The 19439-nt window shown below is 55.9% G+C and overlaps 1 protein-coding gene across 3 annotated transcripts in view; it reads left to right on the top strand.

The window, feature by feature from the left end:
* The window catches only part of RALGDS (ral guanine nucleotide dissociation stimulator), a 38122-nt gene extending 21726 nt beyond the window's left edge, over positions 1-16396 (top strand). For 2 of the 3 annotated variants that reach the window (XM_011984671.1, XM_011984670.1), the window contains exons 2-18: positions 1513-1623; positions 3493-3686; positions 4291-4350; positions 5123-5316; positions 5582-5994; positions 6733-6948; positions 7279-7382; positions 8009-8093; positions 9908-9976; positions 10395-10481; positions 10964-10996; positions 11318-11439; positions 11646-11741; positions 12077-12278; positions 12453-12695; positions 13789-13903; positions 15348-16396. In XM_011984671.1, the coding sequence (XP_011840061.1) occupies positions 1513-1623; positions 3493-3686; positions 4291-4350; positions 5123-5316; positions 5582-5994; positions 6733-6948; positions 7279-7382; positions 8009-8093; positions 9908-9976; positions 10395-10481; positions 10964-10996; positions 11318-11439; positions 11646-11741; positions 12077-12278; positions 12453-12695; positions 13789-13903; positions 15348-15523 (2520 nt within the window). In that variant the 3' untranslated portion in view covers positions 15524-16396. Of the gene's footprint in view, positions 1-1512; positions 1624-3492; positions 3687-4254; positions 4351-5122; positions 5317-5581; positions 5995-6732; positions 6949-7278; positions 7383-8008; positions 8094-9907; positions 9977-10394; positions 10482-10963; positions 10997-11317; positions 11440-11645; positions 11742-12076; positions 12279-12452; positions 12696-13788; positions 13904-15347 lie in introns of all 3 variants that reach the window. The other variant, XM_011984669.1, reaches the window with a different exon arrangement.
* Positions 16397-19439: the final 3043 nt, after the last annotated feature.

Here is a 19439-nt window from a genome sequence, read left to right as displayed (position 1 = left end):
TCTGTTTTCCTGTCAGTGGAAGGGCCGGACCTCCCCTGGCGGGGCTGTCTGTGGGGTGTGGGTGTGAGTGTGCCTGTGGGTTCCCTGCTAACTTCCAAGAAATGGGGCTGGCTGGCTGTCCAGAGGCGGTGGCGGTCAGGAGCCCAGCATGGTGCCCACAGCTTTCCTGTTGTACAAAGCCCAGAGTGGGAGGGCGACCTCGGGTCAGAGGAAGTGGACTTCCAGGATGGCTCCTGGGCCTCCCAGGGCCGGGCCTCCGAGGGTGCGCAGGAGGCAGGAGGCCGGGGTCCCGTCCACGGCATGCTGGACGGTCTACCTGACTCCTGCCGGGGTTGAGGGAAGGGCCTGAGTCAGCACTGTCCACCAGGCCTTCTCTGAGCTCCACTCCCACCTGAGTTGGGGCATTGACTGTGCGGTTAATGACCCTGGGCCAGGCCAGTACCTCCCACCTCCTTCCTAACCTCTGAGGTTGGTGTCCGTACCCCACCCCCCACCCCGGCTCCTCTGCCTGCTGCAAGCTCATTCCATCCCTGGACAGAGCAAGTGGCAGAGGGGGCTGTGAGGCAGGGGGTAATTGTGGCTAAGTGACCTAGGCCAGCCTGCCAGGTGGGGGGAATCTGTCTCCTAAGACAAGGGCCTTTCCTTACTGCCTGGAGCCAGAGGCCCCCTTCCTGTTCCAGCCCAGGCCTGTGGTTTAGGGTTCTGTGGAACCCCAGCGTCTGCCTGGAGACTGGCACCGTCACCTCTCACGCCCGTCCCCTCATGTGATGACGGTCAGGGAACTGGGAAATCCCATTGCCCAAGCAGGCACGAGAGCATGAATGAGCAGAGGGGAAGGAAGTGGCTGGGATGTGGCCGCCGGGGGTGCCCCCCACCTGCCCAGATCCGGGCTGCTGACACGCCAGAGCTGGGCCTGGAGGAGCTGCCTACTCCTGCTGGGTCAGCCAGGGCCCTCCAGGCTGGGCAGAGGAGGGGTGAGTGTGAGGACGCCCATGGGCCTCTGGCCCTGGGGAGGTGGGGGAACTTTCTCTCGGGGCATAACCGCCTGGATGCAGTCAGCCGTGTCAGAGCCCTGGGATCCCCGCCTCACCACTTACCCAAGGCAGCATGACCTTGGACCAGTTGTTCCTCTCTCAGCCTCCATTTACCCATCTGTGAAATGGCTGAATAACAGTCTCCAGTATGGAGGGGGATGACTTGAGGGTGGGTCCGTCCTGGGCAGGAACAGGAGCCAGTTACTAGGGGATCGGAAGCCTGGTGAACCCATCATGACCATGCCCCAGGTGGTGGCTAGCCAGGTTGGGGAAGTGGAGTGCCAGGACAGTGGCCCTCTGTGCCGATGTTAAACCCAGGCCGTAGAGGTGTGATCTCATTCCACCCCGGGCTATAGGTCTGTGCAGCCACCAGTCTGTGCCCTGTCTGGGGAACAGGTTGCACAGGTCCATCCCCTGCACAGTGGCCAGGCAGGCCCCTGACGTCCCCACGCCCGGCTGCTGGGCGTTGTCTTCACAGAGCTCCACGCAGGAGATCGGTGAGGAGCTGATCAACGGAGTCATCTACTCCATCTCCCTGCGCAAGGTGCAGCTGCACCACGGAGCCAACAAGGGCCAGCGCTGGCTCGGGGTGAGTACGCTCTGGGTCTCCACTAGGAGGCGCAGCTGGGGATCCCTCCCAGGGCTTTGCTCCTTGAGGGCCCCACAGTTCTGATCCCAAAGGAAATGGCCCTCACTCCCTTCCCGACCCCCACTGTCCAGCCCAGGCTTGATCAGGTTTTCTGCAGCAAGTTTTCATGTTTGATCTCTCTTTTCCGGGTGTGCAGCTATCAGCCTCGCCATCCTCCATGCCTTCTCCCAGACGTGCACACTGTCTGGAGTAGTGGGGCTGTCTTCACCCAAGAAGAACAGGGTTTCAGGCTGTTAGGTCTCTGCAAATTGCCATCTCCCAGAACACATCCCTGGGGTTCCTGTAGGTTGACAGCCAGTGTCTGACTCAGCTGCGTAATATTCCAGAAGGGAGGCTGGAGCCACTGCCGCGGTTCTGCTCCTCATGGCTATGGAGCCACTTCAACAGTGCTGCAGGAGCCAGGCGCGGTGGCTCACGCCTGTAATCCCAGCATTTTGGGAGGCCGAGGCAGGAGGATCACCTAAGGTCAGGAGTTCGAGACCAGCCTGGCCCACCATGGTGAAACCCCATCTCTACTAAAAATACAAAAATTAGCCAGGCATGGTGGTGTGCGCCTATAATCGCAGCTACTTGGGAGACTGAAACATGAGAATTGCTTGAGCCCAGGCAGCCGAGGTTGCAGTGAGCTGAGATCACGCCACTGCGCTCTAGCCTGGGTGACCGTCTCAAAACAAAACAAATCAGTGCCACAGGGAAGATGCCGTGTGTCCTAATGGACCAGTCCCTCCCAGCCCCTGGGTAAGCCTCTGTTTCCTCATCTCTAGAATGAGGATACACTTTTTTTTTTTTTTTTTTTTTTTGAGATAGAGTCTCATTCTGTCACCCAGGCTGGAGTGCAGTGGTGCGATCTCAGTTCACTGCAAGCTCCTCCTCCCAGGTTCACGCCATTCTCCCGCCTCAGCCTCCCGAGTAGCTGGGACTACAGGCGCCCGCCACCTCGCCCGGCTAATTTTTTGTATTTTTAGTAGAGACGGGGTTTCACCATGTTAGCCAGGATGGTCTCGATCTCCTGACCTCGTGATCCGCCCGTCTCAGCCTCCCAAAGTGCTGGGATTACAGGCGTGAGCCACTGCGCCAGGCCTAGAATGGGGATGTTTTGTTAGAACTCTCAGGTGACGCTGTTCCCACAGGGCAGCTACCATTACTCAGTTAACAACTGACTGACCTGAAGGTGTTAATATTTAAATCATTCCCGTACCTCAAATTCTACTTTACATTTTTTTCAGTCTTTTAGAGAAAGGGTCTCAGTCTGTCACCCAGGCAGTGGTATGATCATGGCTCACAGCAGCCTTGACCTCCTGGGCTCAAGCGATCCTCACCCCTCAGCTCCCCAGGTAGCTGGGACTACAGGCGTGCGCCACCATACCTGGCTAATTTTGTATTTTTTGTAGAGATGGGGTTTTGCCATGTTGCCCAGGCTGGTCTCAAACTCCTGGCCTCAAGTGATTTGCCCACCTCAGCCTCCCAAAATGCTGGGACGACAGGCGTAAGCCACCATGCCTGGCCCTGGCTAATTGTTAAGTTTTGCAAACTATTTTTTGTAGAGATGGGATTTCACTTTGTTGCCCAGGCTGCTCTCGAACTCCTGGCTTCAAGCGATGCTCCCACCTTGGCCTCCCAAAGTGCTGGGATTACTGGTATGAGCCACCACACCTGGCCTAAAATTCTACTTTTAAAGCTGATAACCTTTTTCTGCTAGAGACATTCAGTCCTGCCTCCTGCCACAAGCCACTGAGGGCTCAGGGTTCCATATGAGCTGCAGGAGATTCATGTGCTGCCACTCACTGTCCTTCCTCTGTCCCACCCCAGTATGAGAATGAGTCGGCCCTGAACCTTTATGAGACTTGCAAGGTGCGGACCGTGAAGGCTGGCACGCTGGAGAAGCTGGTGGAGCACCTGGTGCCCGCCTTCCAGGGCAGCGACCTCTCCTACGTCACCATCTTCCTGTGTACCTACAGAGCCTTCACCACCACCCAACAGGTCCTGGACCTGCTGTTTAAAAGGTGAGCACGCACCCTCCACTGCATGGGATGCACAGGGCCCCTCACCCCCGCCCGGCTGTGGGTCTTGGCAATGCGGGTTCACCTCTCTGAGCCTCGCTTTGCTTGTACGAAAGAAAAACTGGGTGCTAAGAGGACCTCATAGGGTTATCAGGCCTGTGCGGGGTGAGGGGTGGAAAGTGCTCCCCCACCACGTGGCCCTAGGGAATGGGCTGCTGGACTGTGGTGCTTGTATTTACGATTTTCCTGTCCCCCATGGGGAAGCGCTCTGCCCCAAGCCTCACTCGTATGTGGCCTTGGACAAAGCAGTTTTCCCACTTGTCAAGGACATTCCAGATTGTACCCGGGGGCTGGTGGAGGGGTCCGAGGGGCACTCAGCTAGCTGGGAAGGAGCTGGTTGGGGCTCATTCATTGAACAAATGTATATGAAGCACCTACTGTGTGCTGGCCCACTTCTAGGCATTTAATATAATTTGATGAAAAAAAGCAAAAAAAAAAAAAAAAATCCCTGCCCTCCTGGGCCTCCGTTCTAGTCGGAGAGTCAGACAGTAACACACGACGTCGTAAGCAGGTACGGTAGATGTGATGCCCTCACGGCCTCCTCTAGATACGGCTGCGTCCTCCCCTATTCCGACGAGGATGGCGGACCCCAGGACCAACTTAAAAAGTGAGTGAGCTTTCAGCCCAGAGGAAGGGACCCTGTCTCCAGCAAACAGTGGGAGAGTGCATGGGGCTGGGGCTGGGGCTGGAGCCAGATGGGCGGAACCGTGGCTCCCACACCTCTTGCGGTTCCTGCTGGAGGGCTGGGGGCTTCGCCTGCAGGAGGAAATAAGATCAGGAGCTGTGAAGGAGTCCTGGGGTGGCTGGGGCTCAGTGCAGCCGCCGGCGGGGACCCATCCCACCGTAGCCTCATCCCAGCTGGGCGTGGCTCAGTGTGCCCTGATATAGGGGCCCAGGACAGGAGGTGGGGTGAGCCTCTGCTCTCACATTGCCTCGCCCCTCAATGAGTGCTTAGCGGGCAGGCTGCACCCCACTCTCTGGTAGAAGGGGATCAGTGGGAAGATGAGACCCACACAGTTCTCAAAGAGCGAGGCAACTCACCAGCACCGAGCTACAAGTTGAGTCGCCAGGGACCTGGGATGCCAGGCAGGAGGACAGATCCCTCATGGAGTTTATGGTCCAGCGAGGAGAGGGGCTGGAGACATGCAGAGGCGTGGGCGGGGCTTCCCTGGAGGAGGGGAGCAGTGTCACCACTGACCAGGGGCCTCCTTGCTTCTTTGCCTTTACAGCCAAGGAGGGTGAGGCTTGGGCTGGGGTGGGTGGCCTCCGGATGGACAGGGGCTAGCAGAGAATCCCAGTCTGGCTCACGGAGCCATGGGAGGGCCCTGGGGAAGGGGAGCCCAGACCTCTGACTCTGCTGCCCACCCACCTGTCCCCAGTGCCATCTCCTCCATCCTGGGCACCTGGCTGGACCAGTACTCGGAGGATTTCTGTCAACCCCCGGACTTTCCCTGCCTCAAGCAGCTGGTGGCCTATGTGCAGCTCAACATGCCAGGCTCAGACCTGGAGCGCCGTGCCCACCTTCTCCTGGCCCAGCTGGAGCACTCGGAACCCACTGAGGCAGAGCCTGAGGGTGAGGAGGACTGGGGTGGGTGCCAGAGGTTGAATGAGGAGGGGTCAGTGCTGGGCCACACGAGGCGGCGGCTCCAGGGTCTGGTGCTGGGCCAGGGGCACAGATGTCCTCAGACCACACAGGCAGGGACCACAGGTGGGAGGGCAGCCTGGTGCAGGTTTTGTGGGTTTGAGGGGAGCGGCTTCTCTGGAAGCCGGGGCTGTTCTCTGTCTTCGGAAAGGCACAGGAAGGGCGGGCATGTTTTCGAACTTTTCTCCTTTTACAGCTCTGTCACCAGTGCCAGCTCTAAAACCAACTCCAGAGCTAGAGCTAGCTCTAACACCAGCTCGAACACCCAGCCCAGTGCCAGCCCAAGCTCCAACACCAGCTCCAGGCTCAGAGCTAGAGGTCGCTCCAGCACCAGCTCCGAAGCTCCAGCAGGCTCTAGAGCCAGCTGTGGAACTAGAACCGGCTCCAGCACCAGCTCCGGAACTAGAGCCAGGTCCAGTACCACCTCCAGAACAGGATCCAGCTCCCTCCCAAACTCTAGAGCTGGAGCCAGCTCCAGTGCCAGTTCCCGCATTAGAGCCTTCCTGGCCTTCACCTGTGGTTGCAGAGAACGGGCTGAGTGAGGAGAAGCCTCACCTCTTGGTGTTCCCTCCCGACTTGGTGGCAGAGCAGTTTACACTGATGGATGCGGTGAGCAGCTCAGATTGGCAGGGCAGGGGTGGGCCTCCCTTCTGGCATCTGCTGCCCCCTACCTAGCATTCCCTGGTCCAGAGCTGATGTTCTGGTCAAATCCCAGCTCTACTGTTACACACCAAGTAACCAGGGCCAGTTTCTGAACCCCAAGTCCTCAGTTTCCCTCCAGACGGCAGAGATGAGGTCACCCCTGTCCTCCAGAGTGACTGTTGAGATTTCAGATGGAACAGACGGGAAGCTCAGCAGGCCTGGCCTGTGGGAGTGGAGGATGCTCACCAGGGTGCACCCATGGGTCATCCCCATCTGTTTAGGAGGCGCACCGGCCTCAGCACTCATTAGGCATTTGGTGTGTCCTGGAGCCCATGGCAGACACTGGACAAAGCCCCTAGTTATAGCGCCCACAGCCGATGTGCGTCTGGATGGGGAGCAGACTGAGGCGTGCCATGGGGATGGCGGGGGTAGGGGGTGGGGCACTGGGGCGTGGGCAGGCAGTGCCGTTTGCTCCATGCAGGTGCGAGCCGCCTGTTGGCACTGGGCCTTGGTGAGGATGTGCGAGGCAGTGCTCCCGTTGTCCCCACCAGCATTCTGTCCTGAGTCACTTGTGTGCTAGGCACCCTGCATGGACATGGGATAAAATCCGGAGACCCCCACGAGGCTCAAGCTACATCCTCCGCTTCCCCAGCGCCAGCCCAGACTGCTGGGGCACGGCCAGGTGACGCTTACCCTCCTCCCCAGGAGCTGTTCAAGAAAGTGGTGCCCTACCACTGCCTGGGCTCCATCTGGTCCCAGCGGGACAAGAAGGGCAAGGAGCACCTGGCACCCACCATCCGCGCCACTGTCACCCAGTTCAACAGCGTGGCCAACTGCGTCATCACCACCTGCCTCGGGGACCGAAGCACGAAAGCCCCAGACAGGGCCAGGGTGGTGGAGCACTGGATCGAGGTGGCCAGGGTACGCCACAGGAGGGGCCTGGGCCCCCTCTTTGCCTTCATCTGTTCTCAGGTTGTGGTCTGCAGTCCAAGCCCCTGTACCGGCCCCAGTCCCCTCTTCCCAGGGGCGCGCTTTCCTTGACTCTCCCAGCCCACTGCCTGGATGCTCACGTCCTCCTTACGCCGTTTCCTTAGGTTGAGCTAAAATCCTCCTGTCACCCCCGGGTCGCAGGTGTGCCCTCTGGGGACTCCCTAAGCGTCTGTCTCATTAGGAGGGGAGGCCAAGGGGGACTGAGGCCAGGCAAACTGGGAGCCCCAGCCCCACCTCACGCCTCCTGCTCTTCCCGCCCAGGAGTGCCGGATCCTCAAGAACTTCTCGTCGCTGTATGCCATCCTCTCCGCCCTGCAGAGCAACTCCATCCACCGGCTGAAGAAGACGTGGGAAGACGTTTCCAGGTGGGCATGCCTCTATAGGAGCTCCTGCTACACTGGGGACCTCCCACAGGGCTGGCATTGCCCGCTTAGTGAGCCCATGGGAGGCCACAAACCCTGAGCACAGGGATCCTCCACTGACCTGAGCTGGCAGCTCTGCCTCAGAGCTCAGCTTCCTAAGCTGTCAGATGGTGGGTTGAGCCACATCAGAGATTTTCAGGTGTTCATGTTGTAGCCACAGAACCCTTATGCTGTTGATATCAAAACCTTTGTGCCAGACGCAGTGACTAATGCCTGTAATCCCAGCTACTCAGAAAGCTGAGGCCGGGAGAATCTTGAACCCAGGAGGTGGAGGTCGCGATGAGTCGATATCCGACCACTGCACTCCAGCCTGGGTGGCTGAAATTGTCTCCAAAAAAAGAAAAAACACCCTTTGGAAATAGTTGCTCAGTGGAAATGGGAACAGGGGTCCTGTTGCACCAACATGAAGGCCCGCTCCCCAGACCTGCAGAGCGTTGGGTGCTCTGCGGAACCCTGTGTGCTGCATTCAGGCAGCCTGGGGTCTTTCAACTCTAAAGTAAAATGGATTTGCACTCACACCCCTCCCCGCCATCGCTAGCTTTCGCCTTCCTTCTTTGCCCTTCTGACAGGGACAGTTTCCGGATCTTTCAGAAGCTGTCGGAGATCTTCTCAGATGAGAACAACTACTCATTGAGCCGGGAGCTGCTCATCAAGGTGGAGTGGCGGCAGGGAGAGGCAGAGACTGGGACTGGGGCAAGGGCAGGGGGTGGTGGCATTCGGTTCTTGCTGGAAAAGTTCCTTTCCCGTGTGCACCAAGAGGGAAGAGGGATCTGTTTGGCCCCTGGGCGTTTGAGGGACAGGGCCCCGGTTAATCCGACACAGTAAGGGTGGCAGTAGAGGTTCCAGAAGTAGATGGGCATCAGGACCAGCAGGGCTCTGGCTTCCTCGCTGGTCGGGAAGGGGATGCAGCTCCTGCCCCCACACTGGCCCAGTCTGTCCCCAGGAGGCCAGGCTCCTACCTCTGTCTGTTCTGCACACCCAAGGAGAGGGCAGCCGCCTACCCCAGGGACAGGAGCTGCAGGGGATGCCAAGGGCCAGGTGACCGTACCTGGCAGGTAGATTTGGAGGCCCTGTGTGGCTTCCCCACCCTGCCCTGAGAAGAGACACTGACCAGAGAACCCTGTAGCATTCCTCTCATGGTACCCCGTTAGCCATGGCAGATACCCCAGATGACTGAGAACTTTCAGGGACTAATGGATTCACGAGGCCTCAGAGGGAGTCAAGTGTCACTGCCTGGTGCCCTGGCGTCCCCAGTCAGTGAAATGACATCTAGGGCCCCCCTCCTGCGTGGACGAACGCAGAGTTCCCTACAGAGGAGTATCGCAGGGGGTTCTGGAACACCTGTCCCTCTCCCTCCGTGGCACAGCTCTGCTGGGGGCCCTGGCACGCACGAGAAGCCCAGAGGATGGTATCCCAATCAGTGGCCAAACAGGGGTAAAGGCAGATGGGGCAGAGCCTCTGGCTAGGACAGAAAAGCCTGTTCGGAGTCCCTGGGGGCCCTGGGCAAGTCGCTGCCCATCTCAGGGCCACAGTTTCCTCATCTGGAAAACGGAGGAATGCCCGCCCTGGGGTACTGACCTCACGGAAGGTTCAAGGGAGAAAAGGAGTGTTCAGCCAAAACAGGGCTGTAGCTCACAGTCTCTGAGGCCCTGCAAGGTAGGCAGAGTTTTTTTTTGAGACGGAGTCTTGCTCTGTTGCCCAGGCTGGAATGCAGTGGCAGGATCTCGCCTCACTGTAAGCTCCGCCTCCCGGGTTTACGTCATTCTCCTGCCTCAGCCTCCCGAGTAGCTAGGACTACAGGCACCCTCCACCTCGCCCGGCTAGTTTTTTGTATTTTTTTTTGTTTTTTAGTAGAGACGGGGTTTCACCGTGTTAGCCAGGATGGTCTCGATCTCCTGACCTCGTGATCCGCCCTTCTCGGCCTCCCAAAGTGCTGGGATTACAGGCTTGAGCCATCGCGCCCGGCCTACAGTTTTTTTTTAAGAGGCGTCTCGCCATGTCACCCAGGCTGGAGTGCAATGACACGATCTCGGCTCACTGCAATCCCTGCCTCCTGGGTTCAAGGGATTCTCTTGCCTCAGCTTCCCAAGTAGCTGGGATTACAGGTGTGCACCACCATGCCCAGCTAATATTTGTATTTTTTAGAGATGGGATTTCACTGTGTTGGCCAGGCTGGTCTTGAACTCCTGACCTCAAGTGATCCACCTGCCTTGGCCTTCCAAAATGCTGGGATTACAGGCGTGAGCCACCTCACCACGCAGCAGGCGCAGTTCTCATCCGCACTTTCCAGAGAGGGAGGCAGGCTCAGGAAGGCCAGGCTGCCGGCCCAGGACCCCACACTAATGAGTATTGATACCAGGGTCAGCCCTGGAACCCAAGCACACTGGCAGCGCCCCAGGTCAGGGTGCCTGAGGGCTAAGGGCTGAGGGGATAGGGCCTCGCTGACCCTGTCCTCTCTACCCTGGCAGGAGGGGACCTCCAAGTTTGCCACCCTGGAGATGAACCCCAAGAGAGCCCAGAAACGGCCAAAGGAGACAGTGAGTGCCCGAGGCTGCGGAGGGGAAGGGGGCTGGCCTGGGAGTAGGGAGGAGGGACCCTTTCGTCTGTAGCCATGGTGCCTGTGGGCCCCATTAGAGGTGGCCTCCTCTGGACCCTGGCAGAGCCATGCCTGGATCAGCTGGTATCTGGGAGGACCAGCTGCAGCCACGAAAGGATAGGCCTGGCAGAGCCAGCTCAGGCGGGCGTGGGGCTGGGGAGGACCAGGGGCCACACGACTCAGGAACCCGGCATTTCCCAGATGCCAGCCAGGGAGGTGGCTAGAGGGAGTCTGAGGTCCAGGGAGGCAGCGGGCTCCAGGAGGCCCCCAGGCTGTTCCAAGTGAGGCCAGTTGGGTTTGGGGACTGAGAAAGCCTTCAGGGGAGGGGTCTTGCTCATCCTTCTACCCCAATGCCACAGGGCATCATCCAGGGCACCGTTCCCTACCTGGGCACGTTCCTCACAGACCTGGTGATGCTGGACACCGCCATGAAGGACTATCTGTATGTGAGTATGCCGGGCGAGGCTGGAGTGGGGCCCGGGAGGAGATACCTTCCCTGAGCCCTGGGGGCTGGGCCACCACGCCTGTCCCAGCAATGAGTAAACAGCTCGATGCCCGGCTGGTGACACCCCAGGGCTGCCCGAACACAGAGCTGAAGCAGGGTTTGGCTGACTGGGACACAGCCTATCCCTCAGGCAGTGACCCTGAGCTCAGTGGGGAGCCAGGCCCTCCAAGATCAGACAGCATGTGGTGGCTGAGCAGGGCCTTCTTGCCCGAGGCCTTAGTTCATTGTCCTCGGAGAGGGCTGGACAAGAAGTCCCCAAGCGTCTGCCCGCATGTCACCCTGCCCTGGTGCCCAGCATGGACTCCAGTCCAGGGGTGTGTGTGCCCTGCCCCCTGGTGGGCGCTCTTGGTAGTGCAGCATGAGGTGGGGAGGCTGTAATGGTCAAGGGGTCACTTTGATGGTCATTGGGTGTCCACCTTCCAGGGCAGACTCATCAACTTCGAGAAGAGGAGGAAGGTAAGCAGCTGCAGCCCTGACTGGGGGAGGGGTGGAAAACAGACCCACCAGGGCAGGACACTCGACTCCCACCTTCTCCCTCTTAGATTCATGGGACATTTGGATACAGAGAGAAGGGGGTCCCCTCCCACTGGAGGGTGGGGGTAGGAGGTTATAGTCCAGGACCACCTCCTGGGGAATGGCTGTTTGAGCCCAGCTTTGAGAATAGGAAGGCCTGGATGGAAGTAGAGGTGAGGAGGGGACCCCAAGAGCCAAGACCTGGAGACTGGCCCCAGTCCTGCCCGGGCCTTGTCACCGCCCTGTGCTTCCCTCCGCTCCCAGGAGTTCGAGGTGATCGCCCAGATCAAGCTGCTGCAGTCGGCCTGCAACAACTACAGCATCACGCCAGATGAGCAGTTTGGGGTCTGGTTCCGGGCCGTGGAACGGCTCAGTGAGACTGAGAGGTGAGGCCGGGGCAGCAAATCGGGACAGCGTGGGCAGGCTGTCCTGGGGGGCCAGCTCCAGAGGGCCAGCAGCTACGACCTATGGTCAGCATCAGCCCCTGTTGCCTGCAGAAGGCTGGGGCACCCAGACTCCAGCTTCTGGGCAGGTGCTGGGAGAAGGCGGGAGCATGGCCCCCGGTCATCACACCACTGCCCTCTGCTCATAGCTACAACCTGTCGTGCGAGCTGGAGCCCCCATCCGAGTCAGCCAGCAACACCCTCAGGACCAAGAAGAACACAGCCATTGTCAAGCGCTGGAGCGAGTAAGGGCCTGGCCAGGGGTGGCAGGGGCAGCTGCCGTGGGGCTGAGAAGCTTCAGGGCTGAGCCTGGGCTCGAGGAGTCAGGGCAGCAGGCGCTGGAATCCTGCCCCACTGCTGACTGGCCCTGAGACCCAGATGAGTTCCCCCCACCTCTTTGGGCCTTAGTTTTCTCCTCTGAAATGGGGTGATACTAAATGCTCTCCCAGATGGCTGTGGTGAGTAGAGTACTGGCAACTGGCCTAGCACTTAGCACAGTCCTCGGGCCCAGAGTGCAGGGGCTATGGGGGTGGGGTGTGTCCTTGGGGAGCTCCCTTAACTAAGCTGACCCTTCACCCAGCCGCCAGGCCCCCAGCACAGAGCTCAGTACCAGCGGCAGCTCCCACTCCAAGTCCTGTGACCAGCTCAGGTGTGGCCCCTACCTCAGCAGCGGGGACATTGCTGACGCGCTCAGCGTGCACTCGGCCGGCTCCTCCAGCTCTGACGTGGAGGAGATCAACATCAGCTTCATCCCGGAGTCCCCAGATGGCCAGGAAAAGAAGGTGACTGCCTGCCCCTCTGCCCAATATCCTTTCCCATCTCCCCACTCCAAATCCGTGCACGGGACCAGGAAGCCCTGGATCCTGAACATAGCTTCTAGAAGGTTCCCCATCTGGCTGTTGGCCTGGGGTGCCCCACACGGCAGGGAGATCTGCTGATCTTGTCGTCTCCCTCAGTTCTGGGAATCAGCCTCACAGTCATCTCCGGAGACCTCCGGCATCAGCTCGGCCTCCAGCAGCACCTCGTCCTCCTCAGCCTCCACCACACCCGTGGCTGCCACACGCACCCACAAGCGCTCCGTCTCAGGGCTCTGCAACTCCAGCTCCGCGCTGCCGCTCTACAACCAGCAGGTGGGCGACTGCTGCATCATCCGCGTCAGCCTGGACGTGGACAACGGCAACATGTACAAGAGCATCCTGGTGAGCCGGACGGGCGGGCGGGCGGCCTGGGTCCCTCCCTCCACTGGTGGCAGATGCACCCGAACAGTGCACCATCCCTGCCCTCCTGGGATCCCCCTTCTAGTGGGGGGGAAGGACAGATGTCAGCCAGGTACAGAAATGAAGAAGGTAGTGATCAGGGACAAGGCTGGCCTGAGGGCAGAGGGAGAGGGAAGGAGCAGCTATGCAAAGCCCCCGGGAGGTGAAGGGGCAGTGCTGTGGGGGAGATGAGGTCAGGGAAGTATCTGGGGCCTGGCCACATAGGCCGCGAGCACTGTCAGGACCTCGACTTTCTCAGGGAGGACGACGACTGGCTTCTCTGTCTGGCGTGGGCTGGCACTAGAACCGCAGGGGTGTCAGTTAGGAGGCCGCTGTGGCAACCAGGCTGGGAGCCCTGGAAGGGGCCAGCAGGGTCAGAGTCTGGATAGCACTTGCAGACAGCCAATGGGAGGCGCCCACAGAATGGGTTTGTCTGGAGGCTCGCTCTTCATCTTCCAGGTATCCTGCAACAGATGAGCCATTTGTAACTCCCACTCTCTGTACCCCACCCTGGGCCAGGTGCCCCATTATTCACACACTCTCCCGAGCCTCTCGCTGCCGGGGGCTAGCATGGTTAGCAGTCACCAGTGGCCCTGTGTCCGAGTTCCGCCTGTGCTCTGGGCCTCCGGGTCAACGGAGCAGGGGCCTGGCCTGTGCTGACCGCACTGAGCATCCTGGCCGGCCCCTCCTTTCTTACCTCCATGGCTTGGACTAGGGACCATCTGTTCCCCAGGCTCAATAATGCTGTTATCCTGGAGGGGCAAGTGCTTCCCAGGAAAGCGTGGGAAGAGGGAACAGGCTCTTATAGGAGAAGCAGGGTAGAAACTGCTAGGAAAGACCCCCCCTCATTTCACAGAGACCTCACTTGGGGAGCAGCAGAGGGTGACAAGGCCCTCTCTGGACCAAGCACCTGGCCGGAGGCTGTGAGTGCCTGTGCCTGGTGCTGAGGGGACTCCAGAGGGTCCTTAGCCACTGCACTCTGGAGGAGCTGCTCCAGGGTCTTTTCCCTGATGGTCCATCCCCCGCCGCGATGCAGGTGACCAGCCAAGATAAGGCTCCCGCCGTAATCCGCAAGGCCATGGACAAACACAACCTGGAGGAGGATGAGCCGGAGGACTATGAGCTGCTGCAGATTCTCTCCGATGACCGGAGTAAGTCAGAGGACCAGAGGGCGATGGCGGAGGGGGCAGGTCCACACCACTCCCCAGCCCCAGGTCGGAAGTCTTTGGCCCCAGAAAATTCATCAGCAGAGTGTGGGTGGACACTGTGGACAGGGCAGCCCTGGCTGCCCCCATTGTCTGCTTGCTGCCCCCAGTGACCCCTGGACCTCCCCAGTGTGTGTGCCCTTCCCTAGGCGTGAATAGGCAGTTCAAAGCTCACATCAGTGAGGAGCAAAGAGAAAAGGCATTTTCACTGGGACAGGTTGGGACTGTCCCAACCTGTGTCCCACTGGAAGGGACCCTTTCTGGCTAAGACAGGAAAACATGTGCTCTAGAAAGAATGGTGACCGCTGTAGACCAAAGTGTCAAGTGTTAAAATCCATGGGTGTGAGACTCTAAAAGCAGAACAGGCTACTAGGAGGCCAAGTCAGTGTTCTAGAAACTGGGAAAGTGTCAAGAACCAGCGCAGGCTCAGAGTGGGGTGTCCTGGGCCTGGAGACGCTGGGCAAGTTCCTTAAGCCCTCTGTGCTTCTCTTTTCCCCAAATGGAAATGAAAGTAGCCAGTGGGTTGATCATATATATAAAAATCTATACATATATACGTGTATATATATATGTGCATGTATATATAAAGCATCTGTGTGCACCGTAAAAGTTAACTACAAATATGATCAACTGTTTTCTTTCCAGTGAGCTGAACACCACCCCCCACCATTAGCCCAGACAGTTAGCAATGACTCCTATGATCCCTAGAAGTTATAGTCTAAATCCTCTGGCAGCTTCTTGCACCATTTTGGTTAGGTGGGCAAGGTAGGTGGGACCCCCATCTTACAGTAAAGGAACACCGAGGCCTAGAGAGGTTAAAGACGATGACGAAAAGCCACAGCATGTCGGCAGGAGCACGAATCGAGCCCAGCTCTGGTTTACAGCAGGCTGTGGGCCGGAGGAGAGGGTGGGAAATGGAGCCAGGAGGAAGTGCTTGCTGGGTGCCAGGGTTCCCGAAGGAGTAGAGGCCTCCCTGGAATGGGTGCCAGAGCCCTGGGGCAAGCCTGTCCTTACCTGGTCCTTGGAGCCCTTGTCCTGAGTAGGGCAGGATTCCAGAAGGGGATCTGGATTCTAGAATGCCTGTTCCAGCTGGGCAGCCAGCACTGCAGTATGGGCAGGACAGGGTGACCCTCCGCCAGCTCAGGCCAAGCCGGAGTGTTCTGGAGTCAGTCCCTGTTTAAATAAGAGTCATCAGGTTTTTGAGGACCTCAGCAGAGAGTGTCCTTAGGCAGAGTCATTGAGAGGGGTCCTTGGAGTCCCGGAGCTGTATTGGAAGGGGATCTCAGGTCTGTGGCTCAAGACGCTCCTTATAGGGGCTCTCAAGTGGTAGGCGTATCCTGCAGGGCCCCCAGGAGCACCACTGATCACCCCTGTGCCCCTCCCCGACCAGAGCTGAAGATCCCTGAAAACGCCAACGTCTTCTATGCCATGAACTCTACCGCCAACTATGACTTTGTCCTGAAGAAGCGGACCTTCACCAAGGGAGTGAAGGTCAAGCATGGAGCCAGCTCAACCCTCCCTCGCATGAAGCAGAAAGGACTCAAGATTGCCAAGGGCATCTTCTGAGGGCATCTCCCCAGGGTCTGGCTGGCTGGTAGCCGAGCACTTATGGACCAGAGTGGCCCAGGCCAGCTGGGCACCTTCTTCCCACCTGCCAGCCCAGGGTACCCCAGACTCCAGTTTCATCCTGAACCTCTCCTGCTGCTGGGATTGACGCCTGCCATTGGTCAGGCTGACCTGGCCTCCCGTGGACCACTTGCTGCCTTAGGTGCCTTCTGCTCTCTGGAACCAGAGGACTAGCTGACTTTTGCCAAGGAGCAGTGCCAACGGGCATGGTGCCCTGCCTGCCCCCGGGCACCACCTCTGTACACTTCCCTGACACCTTCCCAGGTGTGGGTCACTGCCACCTGTGCCATGGGCACCCTAGAGCACCCACTCACCCACCATGTCTGACCACTGCAGTTCTCTCCTCATGCCCACGGGCACTGGCCTGTGACCTTCGCAGGGGTCCCGGCCCCTCCCACCACTCTAGCCTTTCTCAGGCTGCACCAAAGATTCCATCATCAGGGCCAACTGAGAGTGAGGGAGTCTCACCCACCACTTACCCCAGCCCTCCCCCGGGAGCAGAGAGAGAAACCCTCTTCATGGACCAGACTCTGCACCCGGTGAATGAGGACAGTCCCAGCTGAGTCCCATCGATGTTGAATCTCATGCCACTGCAAGTGCCATTCACCACTGCGTCCTGGGCTTTACGAGACCATGCAAGACGGGGGTTAGTGAGGAAGGAGGATTTGGGGTGGGGGTGGGGCGATTGACTATTTGTATAAAAAGCAAAAAGGAAAAAAAAAATGTTTACTGATTGGGGAGGGGCAATATTTATTTGTTGTAAATAGCAAATGCTAGACTTGAATATTATATTAAAATCCTGTTTCTACTATAGCCTGGTCATTGCAGTTTTGTTCTTTCATTGCCTGTCGTAATTAAAATGAGATAGAGACTCTCACAATCCATGTTTAAATAAGGACTCTTGCAGGATTATCCAGTGATTTTATGCACAGGAAAAGCCAGCCACCTTTCTCAGCACACTGAAGGAAACACAAAGTTTACCTTTCATACAGCAGATGTTCATTTCGGCATCATTCAATTGGGAATGTGCTGAGACAGCCCTCAGAACTCCTGGGACTAGAGGTTGGAGGTACTTTCACAGGGCATAGCAAGAATTTCTGAAATTTAGCTGTCTTTAAAAGTAACATTTCTGGCCAGGCACGGTGGCTCATGCCCGTAATCCCAGCACTTTGGGAGGCCAAGACAGGTGGATCATGAGGTCAGGCGTTTGAGAACAGCCTGGCCAACATAGTGAAACCCCATCTCTACTAAAAATTTAAAAACTTAGCCAGGTCTGGTGGCAGGCACCTGTAATCCCAGCTACACAGGAGACTGAGGCAGGAGAATCGCTTGAACCTGGGAGGCAGAGGTTGCAGTGAGCTGAGATCATGCCACTGCACTCCAGCCCAGGCAACAGTGTGAGACTCCATCTCAAAAAATAATAAAGTAATATTTGTGACAAAAGATGGCAGAGTAGGAGAACCCACGGTTCAGTCTCTCCACAGAAACAACGATTAAAAAGAAAACTATCAGAATAGACTGTTTTGGGACTCGAACCTGATCGGACATAGTCACCACGAGAACACCTGGTGAAGGGAGATGCTGCTGAACTCTTTAACAGTTAAGGGAATCTCCATCAAGTCAGAGGCTGACCAAGAGACAACAAAACAGAAACCGTGACTGTACATGACGAGGAATACAAATATAAGCCTGGCAAAAATACAAATATAAGCCTGACAACTCTAAGCCTGGAGAAGTTACTATGGACACAGAAGACTGCATCCTTCAATAAGTAAAAAAACACTTCCTGAGGAGGGAGACAATCTGATTTCCAGAGTCACTGCATTATAATACTCAATGTTCAGTTCTCAAAAAATTACAAAGAAACGAAAATGTGGCTCATTCACAGGGGAAAAGGATTTGACAAAAACTATCCTTGAGGAAGCTCAGACATTAAAATCACTAGTCAGAGACATTAAATCACCTGTCCTAAATATCCTTGGTGAGCTAAAGGAAACCATGGAAAATAATGTATGAGCAAATGGGTGATTCGCAATAAAGGGATAGAGATTATAAAAACCAACTAGAAGTTCTGCAGCTGAAAAGCATAATAACTGAGAAGAAAAATGTACTACAGAGGTTCAACAGCAGATTTGAGCAAGCAGAAGAAAGAATCAGTGTGCGGGAAGATAAGGCAATAGAAATTACTCTGTCTAGGGAACAGAAAGAAAAAGGTATGAAGAAAAATGAACAGAACTAGAGGTACATATGTACCAACATACATTTAATGAGAGTTCAGAAAAGGCAGAGATTATTTGAATAATGGTCCAGAACTTCCCAAATTTGTTGAAAGACGTAAATCTCCATATCCACAAAGCTCATTGAACTTCAAACAGGATAAACTCAAAGAGATCCATACCCAAATTTATTAGTCAAATTGTCAAAAGACAGAAAATCTTGAAAGCAGTAAGAAGCGATTCATCACACACAAGAGATCCTCAAGATTAACAGCTGATTTATCATCAGAAACCAAGGAGTCTAGAAGGTAATAGGATGACATATTTAAAGTGCTGAAAGAAGGCTGAGTGTGGTGGCTCACACCTGTAATTCTAGCACTTTGGGAGGCCAAGGTTGGCAGATCATCTGAAGTCAGGAGTTCGAGACCAACCTGGCCAACATGGTGAAACCTCGTTTCTACTAAAAATAAGAAAAATTAGCCAGGCATGGTGACACATGCCTATAGGCCCGACTATTTGGAGGTTGAGCCAGGAGAATCGCTTGAACCCAGCAGACAGAGGTTGCAGTGAGCCAAGATCACGCCACTGCACTCCAGCCTGGGCGACAGAGCAAGACTCCATCTCAAAAAATATTCTCAAAATAAATAAAGTGCTGAAAGAAGAAGCAAAACATCCTTTAAGGATGAAGGAGAAATTAAGACATTCTCAGATAAAAGTTAAGGGAGTTTTATTAGTAGACCTGCCCTACAATAAATGGTAAAGGAAGTCCTTCCAGTTAAAATTAACACTAGACAGTAATTTGAAGCCATATGAAAAACTAAAGAACACTGGTAGAGATAACTAACAGGTAGTTAGCAAAGCCAGTGTTATTTTACTTTGGGTTTGTGTAACTCATCCTTTTTTCTTATGATTTAAAGGTAAAATTCATAAAGCTATAAATCCACATTAATGAAAACAATGTGTAAAGATATAATCTGTGACTGACAGTATAAAGAGGGAAGATGTATAATAGCAGTGTATATTACTTAAATTCAGTTGATATTATTGAAACTAGATTGTTATATGTTTAAGATGTTACTTGTAATCCCAAAGGTAACCAGTAAGAAAATAACTAAAAAGTATATAGGAAAGCAAAGAAAGGAATCAGTTGTACAAAAGTAAATCCATAAAAAGCAGTAGTGGAGGAATTGAGGAACGAAAGTCATAAGACATACAGAAAACAAACAGCTCAATGGCAGAAGTAAAGGTTTTCTCATTAATTACTATAAATATAAATAGGTTAAATTCTCCAATTAAAAAGCAGAGATTGGGCCAGATGCAGTGGCTTACACCTGTAATCCCAGCACTTTGGGAGGCTGAGATTGGAGATGGCTTGAGCCCCAGAGTTTGAGACCAGCATGGACAACATGGTGAGATTCTGTCTCCAAAAAAATTTAAAATTAGCCAGGCATGGTGGTGTGCATCTGTGGGCCCAGCTCTCAAGAGGCTGATGTGGGAAGATCACTTAAGCCCAGGAGGTCAAGCCTGTAGTGAGCTGTGATCCTGCCACTGCACTCCAGCCTGGACAGCAGAGCAAGAGCAAGACCTGTCTCAGGAAAAAAAAGATTGGCAGAATGGATTTGTTAGAACTTGATCCATCT

This window comes from Mandrillus leucophaeus, unplaced genomic scaffold (assembly GCF_000951045.1).
Source record: "Mandrillus leucophaeus isolate KB7577 unplaced genomic scaffold, Mleu.le_1.0 Scaffold271, whole genome shotgun sequence".
Taxonomy (NCBI): Eukaryota; Metazoa; Chordata; class Mammalia; order Primates; family Cercopithecidae; genus Mandrillus; species Mandrillus leucophaeus.
This window is presented reverse-complemented; position numbering and strand designations above follow the sequence as displayed.